Raw genomic sequence first — 26,524 nt, 5'->3', positions numbered from 1 at the left:
TACAAACTTTTGTCATCGTTTTACTGTTATGACACAAGATGGGTTCATTTATTATACAGATTGGTTTAAATCAGTGGTTCTCAAAATTTTTCAGGCTGCCACCCCCTTGATACCCAGGCCACATTCCTACCACCCCCACCCCAACTAACCCTCACAAACATAGACCCCTTTCTGAAGCAAATTCAAAGCAACTCTTTTTCACAAATAAAACTGAACCTAACAAACCCATTATTTTGTTGTTTTTACATGAATTGCCCCTCCCCCCACCCATTATGGCCCCAATTTTTACATGAATCACTAACCCATCTTCACCCCACTGAAACTTTCCACCCCCACACCTCTCCAGGGGTCAATATCGCCCACTTTGAGAACCACTGAAAATACACGATATAAACATTTGTGGCCAGACATCATAAACCTTCAAAATTTATGCAGCAGGGATATCTGAAAGTTTTAACCCTATGATAGTGCTCCAGAATGGTGGATTAGGAGAATCGATGGAGTGTTGGACAACAATGCTTTACAACAATCAATCTGTCACTTTACATTCTGAGTTCAAATTCCCCCAAGGTCGACTTTGCCTTTTATCCCTCTGGGGTTGATAAAATAGAGCACAAATCAAGTACTTGGATTACAAGATTATAAGAATAATAGTTTAGTGCAGATATTTAAAACTAAATATCAGAACTAAACTATTATCCTTATAACCTCACCGAGATTGACCTTCCACCCCCCCACTCTACTGAAACTTTAACGTTTGACCTCTAACCTTTATAGAATACTGACATATTATTATTTATTCTTTTACTCATTTCATTTGACTGCAGCCATACTGGAGCACTGCCTTTAGTTGAGAAAACTGACCCCAGGACTTAGTCTTTGTAAGCCTAATACTTATTCTATCAGTCTCTGTTGCTGAACTGCAAAGTTGCAGGGACATAAACACACCAGCATCGGTTGTCAAGTGATGCCGGGAGGACAAACACAGACACACAAACATATATATATGTATATACACATACATTCACAACAGGCTTCTTTCAGTTTCCATCTACCAAATCCACTAATAAGGCTTTGGTCAGCCCGAGGCTATAGAAGAAAACACTTGCTCAAGGTGCCACGCAAGAAATTCCTCAGTAACAAGCCTAATAGGGTCGTTGCATTCAAAAATGCAAAGGGGCCTGTCTACTGAATATTAAATATTCACATTATAACAATTAATACATAATCTGAATGTATAATTTCAGATTTAAAGAAATTTCGGTTAACGCCCTATATTAACCGAAATTTTAATGATTATAAGGGTGTTCATTTACTTCTGTCATGTTTGTGTATATACGACAGGCTTCTTTCAGTTTCCGTCTACCAAATCCACTGACAAAGCTTCGGTCGGCCCGAGGCTATAGTAGAAGACACTTGCCCAAGGTGCTACGCAGTGGGACTGAACCCGGAACCATGTGGTTGGGAAGCAAGCTTCTGACTACACAGCCACAAAATAATGAAATAAAACGGCATTAGTGCATGGTTATTATTACTATTTCTTTCAAATTCCTCCGTGACCGACTTTGCCTTTCATCCTTTCTGGAGTCGATTAAAATAAGAACCGGTCGAACAACGAGTTCGATGTAATCGATTAGACTTCTCAAAATCTCAGGCCTTCTGTCTATAGCAGGAAGGATTATTATAATTTCCATTCATATCTTAATTACATTAGAAAGATTATTACAATATCCGAAACACACTCATATACACATATGTATATATGCTTTGACTGTAACGAGGAGGTTAGCATCACAGCCTAGAGTTAAAATCTGCAACACTACCTTTTCCTCTAGTTACGCCTCTGACACGGGCGTAGTCTCATATATAGATGTGTGTATATATATATATATATATATATATGTGCCTCTTGTCACATTGTGTTTGTTATTACTTATATGTGCTAACCTGCACTGAGCTTTGTAATTAAAAAAATAAGCAAACACTTGTTTTGATGTTCGAAGTTTCTAACATCAAGTGTTTATGTGTGTAGTATAGTTGGATGCCGCGTATCAATGTAATTTGAGGTGTCTTATCACTCTGACTGCCTCCCGTGTTTCTGTCTATTTGTCGAGTAAATGTGAAACCGTCAGCAACATAAAACCCGTCTATCGTGACAACACATCACAGAACAAGCTGGGTCACATTTGGAAATAGGTGTTGTTATCTCCGGCACTTGATCAGAAATGTCGCCGCAGGCCGTCGTGCAGATATCAATCAACCCAAACGATTACAAAGATGGTATTTACGATATTTTAAAACTGGTGCGGCCCTCCTGGCAGCAGGATTCCATATTCTTCAAAGTAAGTCGGTGATAAAATAATGTAACATTTCGTTGTTGTTTTTTAAAGCCGGGTCAGCCCTGATTAATCAGAAGACATACGATCTCAGAAGGTTCTGGTCTTTTTTTTTATCTTTAGCCACGGTGCATATATCTGGCCCCATCTTATTGAATGTATCGATTTGTGGGAGATTTCGCACATGTCACTTGCACGTCTCTCTTTCCCACTCAATAATGCTTGTTTTCTCGTCTTCCAGCGACTCGAGCTGCTATTTTCGAGTAATAAACCCAGCACTGAACCATAATTTATGCCTAAACATCTTCATCACGAGCAACATCTCTGCCCTTCGCCATCTTTTCATATTTTCAAGTAAATAATTTTTTCTTTTGAGGGTTGACACACACAAAACATCCAACATTGAGTATAAGAAATTAAATCTCAACCAACAGAAAATGCGCCTGTTTTGGTCGTTTCTTTTTTTTTAATAATCAAAGTAAATTCCAATGTGAATGATTTATAAATCTATAAATGAAATATGTGTAAACAGAAACACAATACATGATTCCACTTAACTCGGAGCTTTTTTAATGTTCTTCTCGCCGACACAGGACATCCTTCTCCCAGAAGGTTCTCGTTTATAGTATTTAAGGCCCCACCCTGGGTCCTACCTTCGTCGAGGAAGATAATTGATAAAAGCAAGTGCTCAATCTTCGACTACCTCACCTGCTTGTAAATCTATGACTACACAGTCCGTGCGGTTTTCTTTTTCTAAATCGAGTGTTTGCGATTTGAGGGGGAGTTAGCTGCTATTGCTAGCAGGTCGATTGGCCGGGTGAGGGTTCGATCTCTGCGGTTCCACATTTATAGTTTCCCACCATGAAAAGCTGGTTATCTTTTCGCTTCGTTTTGTTTCGTAAATCCGATTATTGTTTAAAAACCTTAATCCTTTCATATCATAATTTATACGTTTATTATTATTTTTTTAAGCCGAGTCTTTCTTTCGGGTCGGAGGGATTTAGGTTCTCAGAACGGACCAGGATACCTAAACGTCCATCGCTCGACCTGCTAGATATAGCAGTCATATCGCCCTCAATTTACTGTTTAATTTCCTACTAAAGAAAAGACATTTAAATAATGCAGTCCTTCATATCCTGCAAACATTGATCAAAAGTATTCTATATCCGTATCCCAGCCGTGATCATCCCATTTCTGCCCCCCCCCCCGACACTAGGATGTCACTATGTAATGTATCCCTCCTTTACATGAGGGTCATTGACCTGCTATTTCTAGCACCTCCTACGATTTATTAGATGTTTTCTCGCCCTCGTTGAAAATCTGCTTCAGCAAGTCTTCACTTCTGCCACTGTTGTCGTAGAGAAAGGCATGATTGTCACTAAATCTCATTCGCGGCGTTTAGCCTAAGAGATTAAAATAATTTACTCAGGGACACCATCTCCATGAAAAACAATCGCTAAGAGTATATTTTTCTCTATCAAATATGTTGAAGTTTTTCTCTCGTTTTCTTTTCTATTCTAAACTAACAGAAATGCAAATAGGCAGAATAAACCTCACCAAATTTTAATTAGATGAACAGATGGTAAAAAGCTAACTAGAATTTGTTTCTTGGCGGATTGTAAATATTTATTGATCATAATTTAAGAAAATAAAAACGCTAATAAAGTATAGGATAAAGTTGTCGAATCTGTACATAATAACGTATCCCTTTTTTGGGGTACAAAACGGAAGGGGTCACATCGTAACGACATGCTACATTCATTTAGTTTATAAAAATAAATCACCATCTCACATAAATTACTACAATGGTTAATTAAACTGAATTAATTAGCGTTTTATTGTATATTATATATTTATGAAAATAGCTAACTTAAGAATTTTCGCAGATGTTTTGGGATTCACAGGTGTGTAAATAATTGATGAATCAACGAGTGAACATGTAATTAACAACGCTAATTGAACAGATTTAATTACCGTCTTATGAACAATCAAACACCATACTTTGTTGTTTTTGTAGAGATTCTGGGAGTCCAGCGTGTGCTTTCTATGTGGGCTCCTTCTGTGTTGTACATATTCGAAAACTTTACCATAAAATGAGCAAAAACAAATAACGGAGTAGGTAAGATAATTGGGCGGAGGATCAGGACATCAACAGAAGTTGGATTCCTTCCGATCTGACGAGGATTTTCCAAATTTTTTTCTTCACCTCGAATGAATGGGGGAAGCTCCTTATGAAAAACAATTTTTGAAAATTCATAACCTACTGATTTTGGCCAATATTATTATTTTTTTTTTTTTGCAATATGTATTTAATAAAAAGGATGGGAGAAGCTTTTTCGGTAAAAATAAATAAAATAAAATAAAAGCGAAAATATTTTCAGATGAAAAGGCGTGTGATTTAAGGTAGATTTTTAGCTGTTGGAAACGGCCCTGTCAAAATCCAACTTTTGCCGGTGTCCTGATCCGAATCTTCGCTAGATTGACCCTAACAATTACTGGTATTTTATTTTATTAACCCCGAGAAGATGACAGGCAAAGCTGACCTCAGCAGCTTTTGAACAACAGAACGTAAAGAGCTGCTTAGCCTTTTGTCCGACGCACTAACGATTCTGACAGCTCGCCGCCAAGTAGTTAGAGTAATAAATCTGCATCACCCCCTCTCTTACACATCGCACCAGGGAACACTGGTGTTTCGTCCTCAGAAAGTTTCAGAGGCAACCCAAATTACGGCTATTGATGGCGAATTTGAGGCCTTTGACGGCCTTCACCACCATCTCGTGGTTGCAGCCAGCGACCCAATTCACAATGAACGTTTAAATGTCACATGTTGAGAAATAATCAGGCAGTCACTCGAAATCAAAAGTAATCAACGACTTATATTAATGAGTGCCTTCATTTATTTCTTAATTGTATAATTATTGTTCTTATGCTGCTACATTAAACGTGAATTGTATTTTTCGTGTGAATGGCGTTTCTTACAGATAGCAGAGCGTGTGATTTGAAGGACATTCGACTGCTATTTCTAGCAAATTGATTAACTGCCTAGAAGCTTCCTCATAGGCTCGACGTGTGTAGAATTTTTTAATGATTTTGTGCTTGGTTGCACATGTCCGTGGTGACGCGTTTAATGTAGCATTATTAACTGTGAAGCTATCGTGTCATTCGATATACTGCCAGCGACCTGGAGTTAAACAACAGCTGTTGATATATACTACCCTGGTTTCAATTAATTCTTAAAATGTTGAAGAATTTATTTAGTAAAATACCTTTGTCGTTCTTAAACTGCCGTTTGGAACATAAGTTAGTGTGAAGTTTGAGGGAAGGTTTAAATTTGAATTACTTTAAAACAGAATGTTCGTTTAATGGAAGTAGGTGCGACCTCAGACCGGTTGGTATCAAAAGGCTAGGAACCAGTCTAAAATTTCTCTGGGAGGCCTTAACACGCATACACTTGTATTCATGCTTGCATACATACATATAAGCATAGGTGTATGCATACTTAGATGAGGGTGTACTGAAAAGTTCCTGGGTGTCGCGAAAGGCCTGGTTGGAGGCCCCACCTTCTGAGTTCTTTTACAGGACTTAGAAAAACTGAAGGACTGCTGCAATAAGTGAGAGAGGAACATGTTGAATAAAATCATAATTAACTGACCCTCCTGTATTTTCTTTTACCCAAAGCCAGGAACTTTTCAGTCCCACCCCCTCCTATGCATAGATATGCATGTATGACTGCATAAATGCATGCATCACTCATCTGTACAGAGGCTGTTGTTTCACTGTGGAGTATTACCACTTTCGTATCTCCCTTCTTCTTTCCCTCTTCATGAAGTCCCCCTTGTCATGGGTCATCATGTCACTGAAGACAAGACACTAGTTTAGCAAGAACAAGTCTGCGCATGCCATGCAGTGACTGTACGACAACGAAGGATGACAGGTGAACCATGACTGCTCCTGTCTATGTGTGTCCTTGCAAGTAGGGAAACTGCGAAGGTAGTGGTGGATATTGCTTTGGTCATGATGCTCCGAATGTCACAGTGGAATCCAAGAAGTTCAAGTATTGACTTACAGCGGAAAGAGAAAGAAAAATTATGCTGCACAAAAATTACTGGTGCATCAAACATTCAGATGAAATCTGTCCTACTTTCTGCATCGGACATAGGCTGCATGAGATATGGATCCTCACCAGGCAAGCCACATTACTAACAAAAGGTCATTTTTTGTTAGGTGTACGATTCGGAGAGTCCCATGGGCCGCAGTTTGTCCATGACTGTTTGGAACCGTTAAATTGAAAAGCAGCAGATAACAAGTAAAAAATAAAAGAAAAATAATCAAGGCACAGGCGTTGCTGTGTGGTAAGAAGCTTGCTTCCCAACCACATGGTTCTGAGTTCAGTCCTGCTGCGTGGCACCTTGGGCAAGTATCTTCTATTGCTTTGGGCCAACCAAAGCCTTGTGAGTGGATTTGGTGGATGGAAACTGAAAGAAGCCTGCCGTATATATATAATTATGTGTATATATGTGTTTGTCCCCTTGCCATTGTTTGACAACCAATGTTGGTGTTTACGTCTCCATAACTTAGCAGTTTGGCAGAAGAGACTGATAGCATAAGCACCAGGCTTACAAAGAATAAGTCCAGGGGTCGATTTCTTTGACTAAAAGGTGATGCTCCAGCATGGCCACAGTCAGTTGACTGAAACGGACACAAAAGAAAAATAATAAAGAAAAACAAGAATGCTGGCAACTCCAAACACCAAAGTCTTGAAATAAGAGCAAACCTTCAACTCGGTGCATTTAAATGCATTTGGCTGCATATTTGCACATGCATCTGTCACACCTTTGAGGGTCATTGACTCTCCTCAGTCCATCTGCTCATTAACAGGTTGTCAGGTTGCTCGTTAATGCTATAGGTAACACGAACGTCAGTACAACCCGATGCATGGTGGGTTCATTGGTGAGAAGGGGAGATTTTGAACGCCCGAGGGAGTATGTATGTATTACGTGAGTGTGTGTGTGTGTATGGTTCCACAAACACTCATCATCATCATCATCATCGTTTAACGTCCGCTTTCCATGCTGGCATGGGTTGGACGATTTTGACTGAGGGCTGGCAAACCAGATGGCTGCACCAGGCTCCAGTCTTGATCTGGCAGAGTTTCTACAGCTGGATGCCCTTCCTAACGCCAACCACTCCGAGAGTGTAGTGGGTGCTTTTTACGTGCCACCTGCACGGCGGCCAGTCAGGCAGTACTGGCAATGGACCTTGCTCGAATTTTTTTAAACGTGCCACCGGCACAGGTGCCAGTGAAGCGACGTTGGTAACAATCATGTTTGAATGGTGCTCTTTTACATGCCACGGGTACGGAAGCCAGTTGGCTGCTCTGGCAATGATCACACTCGGATGTTGCTCTTGGCACCCTACTAGCACAGGCATAAGTGCCAGTAAGGCGACACTGGTAACGATCATACTCGAATAGCCGCTCTGTCTATGATCACACTCGTATGGTGCTTTCTGCACCCTGCTTGCACGGATGCCAGTCATCGAAATGATTTTGATTTTGATATATATATATATATCATCGTAATCATATTTATGCATGTGTGTGTATCTTTGTGTGTGCACTGAGTACATTCTGTAAAATGTTTAAGAATAAGAAGGAAATCCTGTGATAAAAAAAACCTACTAAAAATGGAACGTACAAACCAAATATGGTCGTAACTTGTGTGGGGGAGCAGTAAATCTGAACGGAAACTGACTTGGTTCATGTCAACCTATTCAACCTTTGCCAGCATGGAAAAGGGACTTGAAATAATGATGATGATCCTTTCTGTGACAGGTGCAACGCCTGAAATTGTTTAGGGGACAGGGTAGTCAATTTCATCAACTTTAGTCCCCAGCTGGTCTTTTATTTTATCGACTCCCAAAAGTATGACAGTTTGTTAGAACTTTATATGGATAAATCAGCAAAAAATATTTAACTTTCTGACTTTATAATCATGCCCTCCACTTTTTTTAAAATTACATTGTTAATGTGATAGGTTCTAGGATGGCATTCTTCACCCTATGAGATGAGATCTGGTGTACGATAGGGATCTGTTCTTAGACTCCTGTTGTTTGTTGCGTATATTAATGCCATATAGGCCAACTTGAAGAAGAATGTTACAGTGTTGAAATACACAGATGATATTACACTGTACCTTGAAATAAAAAGAACTGATCCTATATGCTGTATACCTTTCCTCACACCTGGACACAATGGATTCCTGACTGGCAACTCAAGCTGGCTGGAGACAAGTGCACCACCAAGCATTTTTTAGGGGAGAAAACCTTACTTTTACATACACCTTCAACAACACCATTCTTATGACATCTTGTGACCTGGACATAGGACAAACCACATCTCTAAGATTGTCAAAAAGGCATCACTCAGCTGCTTTCCAGATTTTTAATTTAAAGCTGTATATGGTGATAGTCTGTTTACATTTAGAGTCTGGAACTCCTATCTTACTCAGCATATCAAATCTCCTGCAAATTGTTCAGAAACATGCAACCAAATGGAGATCCACCATCAACTATACTTTAAATGTCTTGCTTCCCTGGGCTGAGACACATTAAGGCTCTGCCATTTAGGCAGAACTTTAATGACACCCACTATTTTATCCACCATCTTTCCAACAACAATCTTGGACCCTTTTTTTATATTCTGTATGTTTAACACTCATAGACATGTTTACAAAATCAAAAAAAAACAAAAACAACACAGTACCCATGACTTTCAGAAACATTCTTTGATACTCAGAGTTGCTGAAGCATGGAGCAAACTACCTGCATTAGTTGTTAGCCATCAAGACACTACATCCTTCAAAACTTCCTTGCTTCTTGAAATCTGCCAACACCTGCCGCCCGCTTCTTTTCTTGTCATTTCCTTAAATGACTCACTTCCTCTGCATTATTCTAATTATTCTGTTCATGCACTTTTGGTTACTTTTGCTCATCAGTTGTGCTGCACCTCAACACTGTATACAATAACTTCATTATTATATATATTGGATCTTTTCGGTTTGAACAGCAGTTTTTTCTAGCGGTGTCATATGAAATTGTCACCCATAATTATGACCCTAGAATCGATCTATTGCATTTCAATCTCTTTTAGGGTTAGGGTTAGGGGAAGGGTTATCTTTTTTTCTTCACAAATGTAAATAAACCCAATCTGTTTCTTAAACGAGGGACATATTCATACGGCACAGAATGTTTTTTACCTCAATAGACGTCAGTGATTGGTTGAAATTGCAGAAAATGAAGACAAAAAACAACAAATATCTTACAAACTATAGAATTTTCTCAATAAAGCCAAGAGAAAAAGATGTTTTATAAACACTTTCTACCAGTATACGAAGTTTAAAATTTTTTAGTTACCTAGAAATTATGTTAAAAACTGCCGTTCAAACCGAAAAGATCCTATATATATATGCATATATATATGTGCAGTTCACAGACCAAAACTGGAAAAGAGAGAAAAGTGACCAATAAAAGAGTTATAAAGAGGAAACGGTGAACAATGAAACAAATTCAAACAAGTTTTATTTTTGCAATGTCTATAAATAAATCAATGTTTTATGCAAAAACCAAAAATATATAAGCATGAGGTTCCTTGACTTGGTAAAACTTTCTCATGTTTATAAGGTAGTCAACGCATTCACCTTCCTAAACAAACAGAGCAACAAAGCGCCAGGTATGTCTCTTACGTTGTTGTGATGTGATTTGCATTGCTTAATCAATTCTAAGAAAGGAGAGGGTGACAGAAAATATCGACATGTCTACGAAGGCAACCCACACTGTCTGATATCACAATCACTGCAATCATTCATCTTGACCCATAAACTCTTTGCCATGTTAAATATGACATTAGTTTTTTGTTAACTCACTAAATTTGTATTGATTCCTTTATTACAACAGGTGACAGTTAAAAAGTACAAAAATAAATAACCAAATAAACTGCTGGTGCATGTTTATTGTTCATTTTTATTCACCCCGGCCTGGCATAAAAGCATTTCCAATTCAGTCCACGGCCAAAAAATGTGCTCACCCTTGGTCTTGCTCATTGATGTCAGCTAGACATTTCATCATCATTGTTTTAACATCCACTTTTCCATGCTTGCATGGGTTAGATGGAGCTTACTTAGGCAGATTTTCTGTGACTCGATGCCCCTTCCTGTCACATTATGTTTTCTTCATGGCCAGACATGTTTTTGTGGAAGATTGGACATTAATGACACTCGTTTACAAGAATCATGCAATGTCAAGACAAAGAAACACAAATACACATACACACACACATACACACACACATACACACACACACACACACACACATGCATGCACACACATATACAACAGGCTTCTTTCAGTTTCCATCAACCAAATCCACTCACTAAGCTTTGGTCATCTTGTAGCTGTAGTAGAAGACATTTGCCCAAGGTGCCATGCAATGGGACTGAACCCAAAACCATGTGGTTGGTAAGCAAACTCCCTAACCAGACTCTCACATGTGATGTTAATCTATGAATTGCATTGTATGTTTTTAGTATATTATTATTAATTAATTTTTTTTTTTTGTTGTGTTGGCAGGTTTTCAGTGAAGGAATTACCAATCAGTTGGTGGGTTGCTACCAAAATGATTCACACAGTGACATGGTCCTTGTTCGCCTCTATGGGAAAAACACCGAGCTTCTTATTGACCGCAAATTAGAGTATTTATCCATGACCCTCCTGAATTCAAAAGGTATGGCTCCAGACGTTTACTGCTGCTTCAGCAATGGTATGTGTTACGGTTATCAACAGGGACGGCCCATCAACGTACATGAAGTGTGTGATCCAAAAATTAGCGGGTAAGAACAAAAACCCCTTTTTATCAAGTGAGAAATCAGTTTAAAGTGTCTCTTAACCTACTTCTTGAATTGGTCAACCATTCCACTCTATTGGTGTGTGTGTGTGTGTGCAAGTGCAAGCTTTTCCCCCTCCTCCCCTTGTCACCTCATGCAGTTTGGTCGTTTTTACGTCTGTTTTTCCATACCAGAATGGGTTAGACATATTTATCGAGGCAACTGTATGCCCTTCCTGTCTCTGATCTTTTCTTGTTTTTCAAGTAAGTCAATCTCTTATTTCACCTGTCTTTGAAGGTGCAAAGCCAGCAGACAATTTGGGGTCTGAAGAAATTTCAGCACAGTCACTGCTTGTGGCTCAACCATTTCCAGATAAGCACAAATGTAAGCAAATACACACACACACGCACACACACTCACCACCACCACCACCATCACACACGTCTCTCCTCCTCCACCTCTCCCCCCTTCCCAATCTCTACGTCCAATCTTCCTATGACCTCCCCTAAAATATGCTTATTTATTTTGTACTGAACAAATCCAGGATTAATTCATTTAATTTGAATTTTTCACTCTCTCTGTTAACGACCCCAGCATAGGTGACAAAATCTTCATCATCTTTTTTAATTAAATTTAAACATTGCCAACGAGTATTGAACAGCAAACTTCTTTCCCTGAAAATTCTTGATAACAAATTAATTGTTTCTTTGAAACAAATTTCACCTGGTTTTCAGCAGAATATAATTATAGTATTTTTCGTGTTCGGCAGGGGATAACTTTCTTAAAAGTAGTCGCACCTTCACGTCATTCCAATTTTTACATTCTTCTTTGAAGATTTCTTTGTATCTTCTAAAATATGAAGAAAAAGTAGTACTTTCTTCTGGGTTATAAATAAATTCTCCAATTGAGTTTGCTACGCCGTCTGACAAGAATGAACCTGAAGTATTTTCAGACTTCTTCCAGTAACTGTTAGTATTGTTGTTGCTGCTGTTGTTGCAGCTGCATCATGCAAGCCAATAAATCTTCCATGTTAATGATTTTTTCTTTGATTTTGTATCAAAAAAAATTTTAACGTCCAACACAAGCTTCAAATATGTCGTAGCCACTTTTATATCCTTGCCAATTCATTGCCAGATGTTGTAATGTAATTGTTACCCAACTCTTAGGCAGTATGGTTCATTTTTTGCGCACAGCATTCTTGTTTCTTGTTGTACTAAGCACTCTTGTTAGCTCTCTTGTTTTTCAGTCGAAAGGACTTCACTGCGATTTTTTAACCCCAAGAAGACATCTCCTCTTGCTGATTAACACAGCTGCATCTGATATATTGTGAGCATGGGAATCAAACCCTTACCACATTCTAGCGATGGGACCAACACACAGTAATTCAAACAACTGCCCTTAACGGCAACTTACGGGTTCAGTGTGAGTTCAATGCGGAACTAACACACTGACTCTTATGACAACTTCTACCCACCTCTTGTTGTTACTCTTTATAAGAGTTTGGCAAGTCCGTTCTTCCAATCCCCTAGGGGTGTCAATGACTCTTGCCACAATAGTTGACCTTGGTGGTATTTGAACTCTGAGCATAAAAATGGACAAGATGTCACGAAGCATTTTGCCCAGCATGCTAACGGTTCTGCCAATAGTGATATGTCTATTACCTGTAGTGCTTAGGTGCACTACAACTGGTTGAAAAAGAGTAAAAGAGAAGACAGAAGGCAGGAATATGTCAAGTATGGAACGACCATGTTGAACCTTGGCTTGATATTCTCTCGATATTTTGGTTATTTGATTTGGATGGTTTTGGCTGCATGTTTTTACCCATATTAAAACCAAATCCTTTTTGGATTTTTGATGTGAGTATTTTTACATGAACATTATGATGACTACAACACTTACCAAACATTGTATCACTGGTTGCCAATCATTAGTTATGAATTTGTGTGACAAGAGGTGAGAATTAAGAATGTGCTGTGCCTATTCTTGGAGCAATACATTGTAGATAAAATGATCCTTTTAACCCAAGGTCAAGCAGCAACCAAGAATACTGTGTTTGTCTGTATTTTCAGGAACCTCTCCCATCCTCTGCACTGATTGTTTCACCTTTCTATATTCATGACCATATTTTGGCAGGAAAATCATAGAAAATTCCATTAATTGTATGATTGCAACTGAAATAGTTTTGGTCAAAATTCAGAATAAAACACAAAAAAGTAGAAAAGTGCCATAAAGAGGAAACTTTTCTGTTTTTTTTTGTGTTTTACTGAAGCTTCAGTACATCTGAACGTAAAAAAATGTTTTCGAATCTCATGGGTGTTGAAATTATATAAACTAGGTCATTGATGTCATTACACTGCTGGTAAAAATGATTTATTGATTCTGCACATAGCTTCAAAAAATTGTTCAAAGTGAAAGTCTTTTTTTGAAATCTGTATTGCATTGTCTATATGTTGAAAGACATAGAAATACATGCACACACACACAAAAACAACAACAAAAAATATATACATATACATATAGTCTTTTTTTGAAGCTATTGCATTGTGTTGACAGACTTGCACTTAGAATTCCTGTATTTTTAATCAAAATTTAGTTACTATGGTGATAACACTATCTGTCTATCTATCTGTCTATCTGTCTATCTGTCTATCTGTCTGTCTGTCTGTCTATCTATCTATCTATCTATCTATCTATCTATCTATCTATCTATCTATCTATCTATCTATCTATCTATCTATCTATCTATCTATCTATTTCATACACTCTCTCTCACTGTATTTTTCTCTCAACAACAACATTTTCTCCTCCCTTTCTTCTAAAAATATGTCGTGACATGTTTTGATTCCTCTCCTTCTTTCCCTCCTTTTATCAAATATTGTGACAGACGGACAGCGATCTTCTTCTCTTTTATAATATAAGCTTATTGACTTTTCCAAAAATAAGTTTAAATTCTTTTCTTTGCTATTTCTTTATTGAATTGATGAGCTATTGATCTACTGGTCATTGATTTTAGTAATTTTGGGTTAATTTTTTGGAAATCTCGAAACTTTCTTCTGAATAGGCAAAATTGTATCCATATTGTCCCCCTTCTGACCTTATTAGGTCAGGCACCATACAACAGCCTTCTCTTATCCATAAATTCACTCGTGTCATTCTACTCAACTTATTTATGCACATACAGTTTTATCAGTGGTTTATACTGATAGACGCGCATCGTTCCAACATTAGCTTTAAATTACTATAAAAACATTGCATTATTCATAGATTTTCACCTTTTCCCCCACCAATAAAACTGACATAAAAAGTAGCAATGGTTTGTGAGGAATAAAACAGACAGAAACGAAAGGGTTTCATCTATTTTCAGTTGAACATCTTTTCTTGACAGCTGACTTTAAATTTCAGTTAATGATATAGTATTTTAGACTAAAACTACCTTTGGACAAGACACATCTTGAAATTAAATGAATACATATTGAAACTCAGCCCATTTTTACGTACTGACATGTTGAAAGTAGCTCGTCCTTTTTAGAATTTCAAACATGTAGCCCACCTTTCCAGGCCATGTTTCAATGACAGATATCCATCTACAGAAGAAATATTCCGTTCGCATTGATCTTACAAGTTGCGAGGAACTGCATTCTTCATGAACTTCCCCCTCTACCTCCTCCCATTACTAATTCTTTCCACTAAAGGTACACAACCTGAAATTTTGTTCAACTGGTTTTTATTTTATCGACCCTGAAAGGATAAAAGGCAAAATGAACCTCAGCAGAATTTGAACTCAAAACATCAAGAAATGCTGCTAAGCATTTTGTCCCACATGCTAATGGTTCTGTCGGCTCACCATTTTTTCTCTCTCAATAAAATCAAAGAATCCTCTTCACCTGTTTCTTGAAACAATAAAACAAACAAACAAACATCAGCAACAACCGTGTTAAGCATGACATGTAGCAGAAGCATCACCTTTGGTTTGTCTTCATGGAGGATTGGAGATATCTGCTGGAACACTTACAGGAAACCATATTGTGGAATTCAATAGATTCTACACATTTCCATTGCAGATGTGGACTATTGAGCATTTCAATGCTCTTTTACAAGTGAAATTATAAACACAGATGGGCATAGATGCAGGAGAGGAATGGTTTTCTTAAGGAATCATTTACTGAGTGATTTTGTGTGGAGGTTGGTCTGTCCAAACAGAAAAATGTACGTAGGTTGTTGCTATGTCTGGTGCTGGGTAAAATAACAAATCCTTATTGAATCCTTTTGTATAATATGGCTTCACTACCCATTTTTGTTTAACTTTACACTCGTTCTGCCCCATCACATGTTTCAGTCCTTATTGTGATGTGGTGACTTGTATGCCTTGATGACCCTGAGAGCTATGCCAACAGAGCACAAGCTCCTGGTAGCCCCCTTCCCCATGCTGGACAAATGAAAAGGATGGAGGTCAGACAGATATGGACCACCTGTTCCCAGAGGTAAAAATGGGTTTGCATAGGGCCAACACCCTTAGCTAGAAAAATACAAAATTGCAGAAGCATCAATGACAATACAAAAACTTGGAGTGCTTGGAGAGGAAGACCATCCTTCAGAGAATGACAGAGAGTTGAGAATTGTAGAGAAAAGTGGTTGATGCGCCATAGGTAGAAAATGGCAGAAGTAAGTAACACTCATGCTGCCAACTATTTAATTATAAAGTCCCTATGTCACTAATTGAACCACACCTCTTAGTCTATTGTACTATGTGTGTGTGTGTGTGTGTACTTATAATTAATGTACTGATTTTACCAGACGTGTGTGTATAGGAAAAATATGTATTAAATGGATGCACCATATTTATCTATTTCCAGATTCCTACACCACCATTTTAATCATTTTGCATTTATCTAATATTTTATTTCTTATCGACTTCTCTCATAATCAGTCTGATTACACAAGAAATGGTCCGCTTACATAGCATCAAAGCTAGTGAAGTTGATGATTTGCAAACTTACAGTGTGTTCTTCAAAGGTGAACCAATTCTGCTCAAGAAAATGAAGAGCATGCTACAGATTATTCCAAATAAATTTGAAGACAGCCAGACACAACAAAGGTAAGGTACTTTCAAAGATTCTTTTAAGAAATGCTCTTTTATCCAGTATTAATTTCCCCGCTTCCCTTTAACAAGTTCTTCCATATTTCATCCTCCTTCGTCACTCCCTACTTTCATCCTTACTTCTTTATTCCATTAAGTGTAAATATACAAACGTATTTGTACAATGCATGGCACACACATTTGTGCAGAGATGTAGAATAATTTATTAACGCTGAGATTATTATTACGGGACGAAGGCTGTGAAATGGCCGTAATCCTAAGGATAACAATTGGTTAAATAAAAGATATATTCACTTCTCATACCTCCTGACATTTTAGAGTTTAAATACTTGTCATGAAATGATTTCATTGCCGGGATCTTCTGAATTTCAGCTGCATGGGACTCTGCATTACTCTCCTCTGTATTGACTACTATGTGGTCTGCTAGCAGGGCCCATTAGAAGGAAAATAGACAAGTCACTGTGTGTTGGCAGATGTGTAGGTACATGAAACACTAGGAATGTACAGAAGTTAGACTCCCTCAAATGTCTGGTAGGGACCCTTAGAAGCAGTAGAACAATGAACACCCTGAGAGAAACATATAAAGATACAGCCTTTACTCAAATACTTTTGTGAACATCAAAACACAAAAGAAGCAAGTTTCTTTACTAACAAAGCCAAGACATGCCTTGACTAATAACAAATGGAAAGAAGAAGTACCTTAAATAAGATGAAGAAGAAGAAGAAGAAGTAAAGAAATGACCAGCTCAATCTTACCTCTGATCTACATTCTTTTGTGGAAAAAAGTTGACACCCAATTACTAAGGGTTTAAATACAGGACTTTGTACCTTTGACCTTGAAACTGTCAAAGCAAAAAGATTTAATCCAATAATACCAAAAGCAACAAAATTACCCTCACACCTCTTGCCTACCCAACAAAAGCAGAACACCTTCAGGCTTATTTACAAAGTTCTACATGCATTAATGAATTCCAAACAATGACATAACCCCAAATTTAACCAATTAAAAAATTTTCCAAGACACCTTTCCATAACAACCAACCATAAAAACCTAATTACCACACCACTCAACCCCACACACCCAAAGAGGATTTTAACTCGACAGAGACAATATAAAGGCAAGACTAACTCTAAGGCATCACAGTCCAATGATGGCTGAGCTAGTTGAAGCTTCAAAGTCACTGTCAACAACATTCTTGTATAAGAATTATGTACATGTGTGTGTGTATAGGTATGTATGTATGTGTATATATATATAACGGGAAGCTTTATGAAAATAAACAAAAGACGAAGGCAGGTGGAATACAAACAAACAATTGTATTAGTATGGCGCTCAAGAATATAAATAAAACAAGTCTTTTACGTTTCGAGCCTACGCTCTTCGACAGAAAGATACACAGAAAAGAAACAAGGAGAGAAAAAAAATGCTTGCAGAAGCTAGCAAATCAACATGGCGATCTGTATATATATATATATAATATATATATATATATATTTATACGCACACACACACACACACATATATACATACATAGACAGAAAGTGAGGAGGTATGAGGTGAATATATTTATTTCCCCAGTTGATATCCATAAAATGATGGCCATTCTGCAGCCAACATCAAGCAAAAGTAATTTATTATAGTGGGTAATAAATTATTAGTGTTTATGCTATAAATTGCATAGTACTGTAGCATGGCAGTTTCAGCCATTTTGAAATATGACTATAGTGATTTCTAATATCGTCACTGTTGAAAGGCAAGGCAAGAAATGATCTTGTTTGAGGTTACAGCCATCTCAACAGCAAGACTTGTCGTCAATTCACTTATGTTCTATTGTTACTGCATGTATTTATGGCTTGTAATAATTCATTAAGAATATGACCACGTGCGATCGTATTCCCTACACAATGCGACCACGTGCGTTCATATTTCTTACAGTACTATTGTATATTTTACAAACCAATGTAGATATATAACAAATGCAGATGTGTGTTTTCTAGGGTTGAAAAATCGATGTAACTGTGATATTCTGTTGATCTGAAGAGCAAGCCTTTCAACGGTTTACTACGTGGTTTGTAACTAGGGAAGCTTTTGGGGGATTACCATGAATTATATAAAACCATATATTATGCATTCTCCTTTTTTAGGTACACATCTGAGATTTTGGATAAAATAAACCTGTGGGATGAGTTCAATGACCTCTGCAAGGTATTTGAGAATTGCGATGTGCCCGTAGCCATCTGCCATAATGATCTGCTCTTAAACAACATCATCTACAATGCCAAAACAGGTTTGTACAGCCACCGACATAATTAATTAAGCAATTAGTTTTTATGTTTATGATGTGGTTTGATATGTGTTAATGAATCATTAGATTTGAGAAAATCAGCTCAGAAACTAAATACTGGATAACATTGTTGGTTGGTTGTATCCAAAGAGAAAAATACAGTAGTACCTTTGTTTTCAAACAACTCCGATCGCAAATAAATTGTGCTTTATATATATATATATACTAGCTGCTAAACCCGGTTTCACCCGGTCTATTTGGATGTTGTGGTTGTGATGATTGGCGTATTTGTATGTAGACTGTTTCAGCGAGCTATTCTCTTGGACCTCTGTCTAATCATTGATTTAATTATGAACATAAAAAGAAATTGTACATTAATACATATTTTTGTAAGCAGTTGTATCTGTAAAAAATTTTATTTGCTGAGTAGAAATAGAAAGAAAATATACGAAATGGATGTTTGTGTGTGTGTGTGTGTGTGTTTTTGTGTGTGTGTGTGTGTGTGTGGTGTGTGTGTGCATGTGTGCGTGCCTGCTTGTGTGTGTGTATGTGAGAGAGAAAGAGGGTGAGATAGAGTTACAATAATTGATTTATGGAAAAGATTATGTTAAATTTTTGAAATGCAAATATGTGAATGAAAATTAAGTTCAAACCTCTACACAGTAGCTATACCTGGTAGAAATAGCAGCCAAATCTCCCTCAAAACACCCTAGTCTTAATCCGACAATTCTGCCTATTATGTAGTTTGAATGAGAAACTGTAAGTAAAGATTAAGATTATTAACACCACAAAGAGGTGAAAGAAGAGAGACAGCATAGAAAAGTTTTGGCTGACTGTCATCCTGTCCTCCCCTTGTTGCTAGCGAAATGGTATATGCAAGGCGGGGAGCTGGCAGAAACGTTAGCACGCCGGGCGAAATGCGTAGCCGTATTTCGTCTGCGTTACGTTGTGAGTTCAAATTCCGCCGAGGTCGACTTTGCCTTTCATCCTTTCGGGGTCGATAAATTAAGTACCAGTTACGCACTGGGGTCGATGTAATCAACTTAATACCTATGTCTGTCCTTGTTTGTCCCCTCTGTGTTTAGCCCCTTGTGGGTAATAAAGAAATAGGTATATGCAGGCTGTGTGAGCAACTGGTTGTTTTAATGCTGGAACAAACAAGGGAATTCCATTAGAAAAAGTTTTAATCGATTTTCTCTGTAACTATGGGGGTGGGGGGTGGCTAGGAAAAAATACAAACCACATCCCAATCTATGCACCCGTCTCCACATGGTGCCATTTTTCATGCGAATCCACGCAGCCTTTTCACTGTGACCCTCAAGACAAGAAAGAATACAACGATCACCCATGTCCAATTTATATTATAGATATATATATAGATAGATATGGGTATATATGTATATATATATATATATATATATATATATATATATGTGTGTGTATATATATATATATATATATATATAAAGCACAATTTATTCGTGATCAGAGGTGTTCATAAACCGAGGTACCACTGTATTAAATGAATACGAGAAAGATGGGAGATAAAGCACGATTTATTTGTAATCAGAGTTGCTTGAAAGCTGAGGTTCTACTGTTTGTATGCATAGAGACTGGTAGTGGGTCTAAGGGCACCTAGAATTGCAAAACAGTTGACAACATTTTTATAGGTGTGTATATATATATATATATATAATATATATATATATATATATAAAAGGAAATGAAGAAAATGCTGACAAAATAATTTAAATAATTTAATTAGGTGAAAGTTCTTTTTACCGGTTGCGCATTTGTTATGCTTATCAAAAGTTTTTTCCTCTTATCTGATAAGAGGAAAAACTTTTGATAAGCATAACAAATGCGCAACCGGTAAAAAGAACTTTCACCTAATTAAATTATTTAAATTATTTTGTCAGCATTTTCTTCATTTCCTTTTTTATATATCACAACTCGTGTTCCACATCTCCTTTTTTAAATATATATATATATATCAGCTGTATCAGATGCGGATTCTGAGAACCATACGTCAAGAACAGAGAGAACATTGTGAAATGGCCATAATACTGTGGATACCACATGGTTAAATAAATATAGTGCTGTGGATGCCACATGGTTCAATAAATTACTTCCTCATTTTATATATATATATATATATATATATATATATATATATATATATATATGAGTTTGTGTGTGTGTGTATATGTTTGTATGTATGTGTATGTATATATGTATATCTATGTACATACATATGTATACACATGTGTGCACACACACACACACACAATGGGCTGTTTTTCAGTTTCTGTGCACCAAATTCAATCAGAAGGCATTGATTGACCTATTGACTGGAGGCGATGGCAGAAAACACTTGCCCAAGGTCCCATGCACTGGGATTCAACCACGGGGTTAGGAAGCAAGCTCCTTAACTACACAGCCACACCTTTTCCCAGATATTTTTCCAAGACTATTGAAAAGGTTGCAAGACAAAACGAAAATTTTAGAAAATAAAAATAAGAAATAAGTGGAAATTTTACCAGTGAGTGTGTTATATTATAAGGCACTAAAAGAGAATGACTCTCCCCAGACACAACAGAATATATATATATATATATATATATATGGCAATCTTCTTGTCCTACTTGAAATGGATGTATTATTAGAATGCCATATTCCTGTGGTATTTACCCTGAGAGATCCTCTTTTATAGACATACTCATATATTGGTAAGAGTACAGTCCAAGACCTTTGGTGCCATGCTGTGTTTGAGGAGACTTGTCGAGTGAAATCACAGTTTTGGCCGTTGCCGGTCACATGATCTTTCAAATGTTGTTATTGTTTGTTCCTTCTCGAGCCACGACTGGCTCATAAGGGCCGGTTTCTTGACGTATAGGTTCCCCACCTGGACGGGACGCCGGTCCGTCGCAGGTGAGCTGCAAGATGCAGGAGGAAAGAGTGAGAGAAAGAATCAGCAGAAGTTCGCCATTACCTTCTGCCGGAGCTGCGTGGAGCTTAGGTGTTTCGCTCATAAACACACACATCGCCCAGTCTGAGATTCGAACCTGTGATCCCTCGACCGCGAGTCCGCTGCTCTAACCACTAGGCCATGTGCCTCCACTTTTCAAATGTTGGTCCTTACGGAGGGGATGACGAGTGAAAGGGAGACCCTTGGTGCCATTCTGTGCTGAGGAGACTGAAATCGTAGTTGTGGTCATGGCCGGTACTGGTGTCATGCAAATGGCACCGGTGGCACATAAATGCACCCATTATACTCTCAAAGTGGTTGGCATTAGGAAAGGCATGCCAGACTGGAACCTTGTGCAGCCCTCCAGCTTACTGGTTTTCAGTGAAACAATCCAACCCATGGAAAGTGGACGTTAAATGATGATGATGATGATGACAGACATAAATCGCTACACACACACACACACAAACACACAGAGTTATACAGCTGTGTTTATTATACAGATTTTGCTTAACGAGATGTTCCTATTCATTAGCTGTCTCTGGTTGTTATTCTTACATTATATTTTCTTTTAATTTTTCAGATTCAATTTCCTTCATAGATTTTGAATATACCTATGAGAACTACATTGCCTATGACATTGCCAACCATTTCTGTGAATATGCTGGTAATTAACACTCATCAACATATATTGTAATTAACGTTCATCAACATATATTGTAATTAATGCTCATCAACGTATATTTTAATTAACGTTCTGTCATCAACATATATTGTCATTATTCTTTACATCAGCATCATCAGTATTAACATCTTGTATTTTGTAGGAGTTGATGAAGCTGACTTCTCTCGTTGTCCCAATGAAGCATATCAACTGAAATGGATAAAGAACTATCTAGAACTTTACAAGAAAATGGCCTCTCCACAAGGTTCTAAAACTCATGCTGTCACTGATGAAGAAGTTAGACACATGTATATCTGGGTTAGCAAATTTTTTGCAGTAAGTATCCGTCATTATTTCTGACTTAATCTCATCAAATCCTGCGTGAGTGACAAATGTGAAGAAGCCAGATTAAGGCCATAAGGCTATGCTGGATTATATGTTTTACTGGTATGGGTCCCAAATCCAAAAAGGGTTTTTTTGTCTGAGATATTGATTATGATTATGAGGAACTTATTGTAAACAGTGCTCAGGTGTACAACAACTCACCAGAAAAAGGGGAACAGAGGGGACAGAAAGCAGACGTGTAAGTCCAGTAAAGGAAGAGAATAATGAATGCAGGAAGTACAAGAGCAGCACCCAGAATAAAATAGAAGACAGAAAACTGAACGTTAAAAGGGTCATGGATAGAAAAGGGTAGTGTCAGTGAATTTGAAGAAGTTTGGAATTTTTGAAGGATGCAGTGTCTGGACAGCTAATAACCAACACAGGTACCTTATGTTTCAACAATTCTAAGCATGAAGAAATGTAGCCTAAAGTCATGGGTGTTGTACAGTTTTTGTAATTTATACATGTCTGTTCATGGGTGATAAGCTTTTTGCCTTTGATTCACTTTGGTAATTTTATGCTGAGTAAAAGTAATTACACACACACACACAACACACACACACACACACTGTGGTGTCGCTAATCACATGATGGGTAGCTTTGGAAATATACTTTTATTACAATGGGTTTATAATGACAGACATACAAAAATTACAATTCAACTTTTATCAAATTTTCTGGGGTTGAAGCAAAAACGATGAATTTTAGGAACAAAAAAATATTTATTACCTTAAATTTTAATAAAACTAATTTCTCATTTATATAATTCTTCCCAAACTACTCCTTCTCCTCTTCCTCTGGTTCTTTCTTTTTCAGTGTGTATGTGTGTGTGATATATATGTGTGTATATATATGTATGTATGTATGTGTGTGTATACACACACACACACACACATATGTATGTGTGTATTCATTTTTTCTATTTATTTTGCAGGCCTCCCATTTCTTCTGGGGTATTTGGTCTCTAATCCAAGCATATAATTCTGTCATAGAATTCGATTTCCTCAGGTCGGTATCACCTGGTTCACTCAACCAATTATTTACAAACTTGTTTTTAATTGCACCACCCTAAAATCCAACCCAAATCTGAACATTTGTTCCTTGTTGTTGAAACTTCAGAGATACAAAATAGCTTCGTAGATTAACAACCCTTCAGCTGTAAATTCATTTTATGCTGCAAGTATTTCGGAGTGTATTTGTGGCAGAACACTCCATCTGTTGCCTTGGTTTTAACTAATTAGTAATATTGATTAGTCATACAATTAATGATAACTAATGACACTGAACATACTAATGGTATACTAATGTATTTTGTTTGTTTCAGTTATGGTATTCTCCGCCTCAATGAATATCTTCGCTGTAAGCACTTCCTCTACGTACAGCTGCCTAATTCGAACAATCCCTCTTAGCGAAACATTGACTAAGGTAGGTAACTCTTACAACTTATCTAATGAAAGCCGTCATTGGGATGAGCTGAAGGACTGTATGACTGCCAGAGGTTCAGAGTTGGCCCTTTATAGGGATAAATCGATATAAAATATTTGACTGAGTCTATAATCATGCCCTCCACTTTTTAAAAAAATTACATCGTCAACACCATAGGTTCTAGGGCAGCATTCTTCACCCTATGAGATGGGATCCTGTTGTTTGTTGCATATATTAGTGACAACATGGAAAATAATGTGACAGTGTTGAAATACGCAGATGACACCAAGTTGTACCTTGAAATAAAGATAACAGCTTCTGTACACTATAGACCTTTCCTGCAATCAGACCTGGACACAGTGCAGCAATGGATTACTGACTGGCAACTCAGGCTGGCTGTGGACGACAAGTGCATCCCCAGGCACTTTGGGAGGCAAAACCCAGCTTTTACATACTCCCTCAACAACACCAATCTTATGAAGTCTCCTAGTGAATGTGACCTGGGTAGTATTGTGAACTGCAATCTGGGTTGGACGAACCACATCTCTAAGATTGTCAAGAAGGCTGCGGGTGTCTTAGCGTCACTCAGTAAGACCTTTGTCAGCCAATCTCCAGCTATCAATTTAAAGCTATATAATGGGGACATATATTTCATATCATCATCATCGTCGTTTAACATCCGCTTTCCATGCTGGCATGTGTTGGACTGTTTGACAGAGGACTGGTGAGCCAGATGGCTGCACCAGGCTCAATCTGATCTGGCAAAGTTTCTACAGCTGGATGCCCTTCCTAACGCCAATGCATACATCTATTGAGAAAATGTGAAAAAGAAAATGCTTTGAGAATTTTATCATAGACAAAAGTAAGGAAGTACATTTTCAACTATGTACACAGCCACCAGTTTCAGTCGCTTTGAAAAGTCAGTCTCGTTAGCCTGAAATAAAAGGTAAGATAAAGTGAAGTAAATGAAATGACTTGATTATTTCATAATATCAGTTCGGGAAGTTGCCAGTGTTTCTCTTATAAGATCACAGAGTGTTGTATTTTATTTTCTTCTGATTGTTGGCAGCAGCAGTAGCAGGCACCTGTTAGTGAAAGAGGCTGCAAGTTGGGTCGAGTGGCAGCCTCACCTGTTATAAGTACACTTGAAGGCCCTGTCCACTAGTTTTGCCCTGCTGTTCCTCCACAGTGATCCTCAGTTTCACCTCTCATCTTTTTCAACTTTTGTCTAGTTCCAGACTCCAGCAGGGGCTGATCACCAACAATGTCGTCTCACCTTTCAGCATTCATATAAACGAACTTCATCTTACTCAAACGTCTTTGTAAACAAAGATGGGAATCATACTTGCAGCCTCTTACAGAAGCCAGCTCATCTTATTACAAGTGTTTTAGTATCATCCCACCTGGCATGTGGTGGCATTCATGACCCAACCAACAGAGGTGTTGTTATTGCAGTAGGATGACAAGACTGGGTGCTTGCATGCAAGCCACAACTTCATCGTTGGTGTCTTGGTCGTTCCACCTGATCTTTCTATACGTTTATAGTGCTGAGTTTTAATTCCTGCTTCAGGGGGAGCTACTTGCTACTAGAGGTTGACAACCTATCCAGGGAGCTACTCAACCTCAAGTCACATGATAAAGATTAATTATATAATCCTAAATAATATATTTATTGATGATTAAAGATTTCTTATAAAATATAATATGCATTTTTAAATAACATGTTTAAAATCATTCTACACACGTTACTTTTTTTTTCTTTCAGATTACTTGGAGAACTGTTTCTTACGTGTGTGTGTGTGTGTGTGTGTATGTTTTTGTGTGTGTGTGTGTGTTTGTGTGTGTGTGTGTGTATGTTTGTGTGTGTGTTTGTGTGTGTGTGTGTGTGTGTGTTTGTCTCTGTGTGTGTGTGTGTGTATACCTTGCCATGTTTTGAAAGCTTTTTACAGTCATTTAAATAGTCCTTAATCCAGTTGTACTTCTTCAAGTCCAATGTCTCAAGTGCTTAGATTTATATCCTGGCTTACGTCAGATATAAATCAATAAATCAACAGATGGATTTTTTTTTAATCTTAAAGGAATTTTATGAAAAGAGAATAAATTGCAGTGAAATTGGTTTATAAATGCTTTTAAAAAAAAGTCAACCCTACCATTCTGTACACGTATGACTTATAAAACTATTAAACTGTTTCAAACGATCTGTAAATATACTGGAATGTTGTTTTTTAACCTTTACAAACAGTTGTAACCATTGCTTTGAAAAAAACAGATGGTCCATTGTAAACATAATAAAAACAAAACTGTATTTAGCAAATAAATATTTTTCTAACTTTTTATAACTGTAAAAGTTCTTTTATTGTAATTTCATTTTTGTATTTGGTTTTCAAGCTTCTTGATGTGAATTCGTGCCTTGAAAGAAATCTTGTGTCTTGGGAGAAACATTATGCTGATGATAATAAACAAACTCAAGGCAAACATTGAAGAG

The 26,524-nt window shown here is 37.5% G+C and overlaps 1 protein-coding gene across 4 annotated transcripts; it reads left to right on the top strand.

Annotated features, from left to right (window-relative positions):
• Positions 1 to 1,783: 1,783 nt before the first annotated feature.
• Positions 1,784 to 25,846, top strand: LOC115224364 (probable ethanolamine kinase). 4 transcript variants are annotated; one of them, XM_029795241.2, is made up of 9 exons: positions 1,786 to 2,342; positions 10,962 to 11,221; positions 16,143 to 16,310; positions 18,459 to 18,601; positions 22,150 to 22,233; positions 22,394 to 22,566; positions 23,549 to 23,622; positions 23,939 to 24,039; positions 25,805 to 25,846. In XM_029795241.2, exons 1-8 carry the CDS (start codon positions 2,226 to 2,228, stop codon positions 24,021 to 24,023), a joined length of 1,104 nt encoding a protein of 367 aa, XP_029651101.1. In that variant the 5' UTR covers positions 1,786 to 2,225; the 3' UTR covers positions 24,024 to 24,039; positions 25,805 to 25,846. The 4 variants fall into 4 exon arrangements, 2 of the variants coding, with proteins under 2 accessions (XP_029651101.1, XP_036369158.1); XM_036513265.1 differs by having other exon boundaries at positions 1,787 to 2,342; positions 25,272 to 25,840; XR_005003799.1 differs by lacking the exon at positions 23,549 to 23,622 and having other exon boundaries at positions 1,784 to 2,342; positions 25,805 to 25,823.
• Positions 25,847 to 26,524: the final 678 nt, after the last annotated feature.

Source organism: Octopus sinensis, linkage group LG25, assembly GCF_006345805.1.
Source record: "Octopus sinensis linkage group LG25, ASM634580v1, whole genome shotgun sequence".
NCBI classification, from domain to species: Eukaryota; Metazoa; Mollusca; class Cephalopoda; order Octopoda; family Octopodidae; genus Octopus; species Octopus sinensis.
The sequence above is the reverse complement of the archived record's forward strand: the minus strand, read 5'-3'. Positions and strand labels throughout refer to the sequence as shown.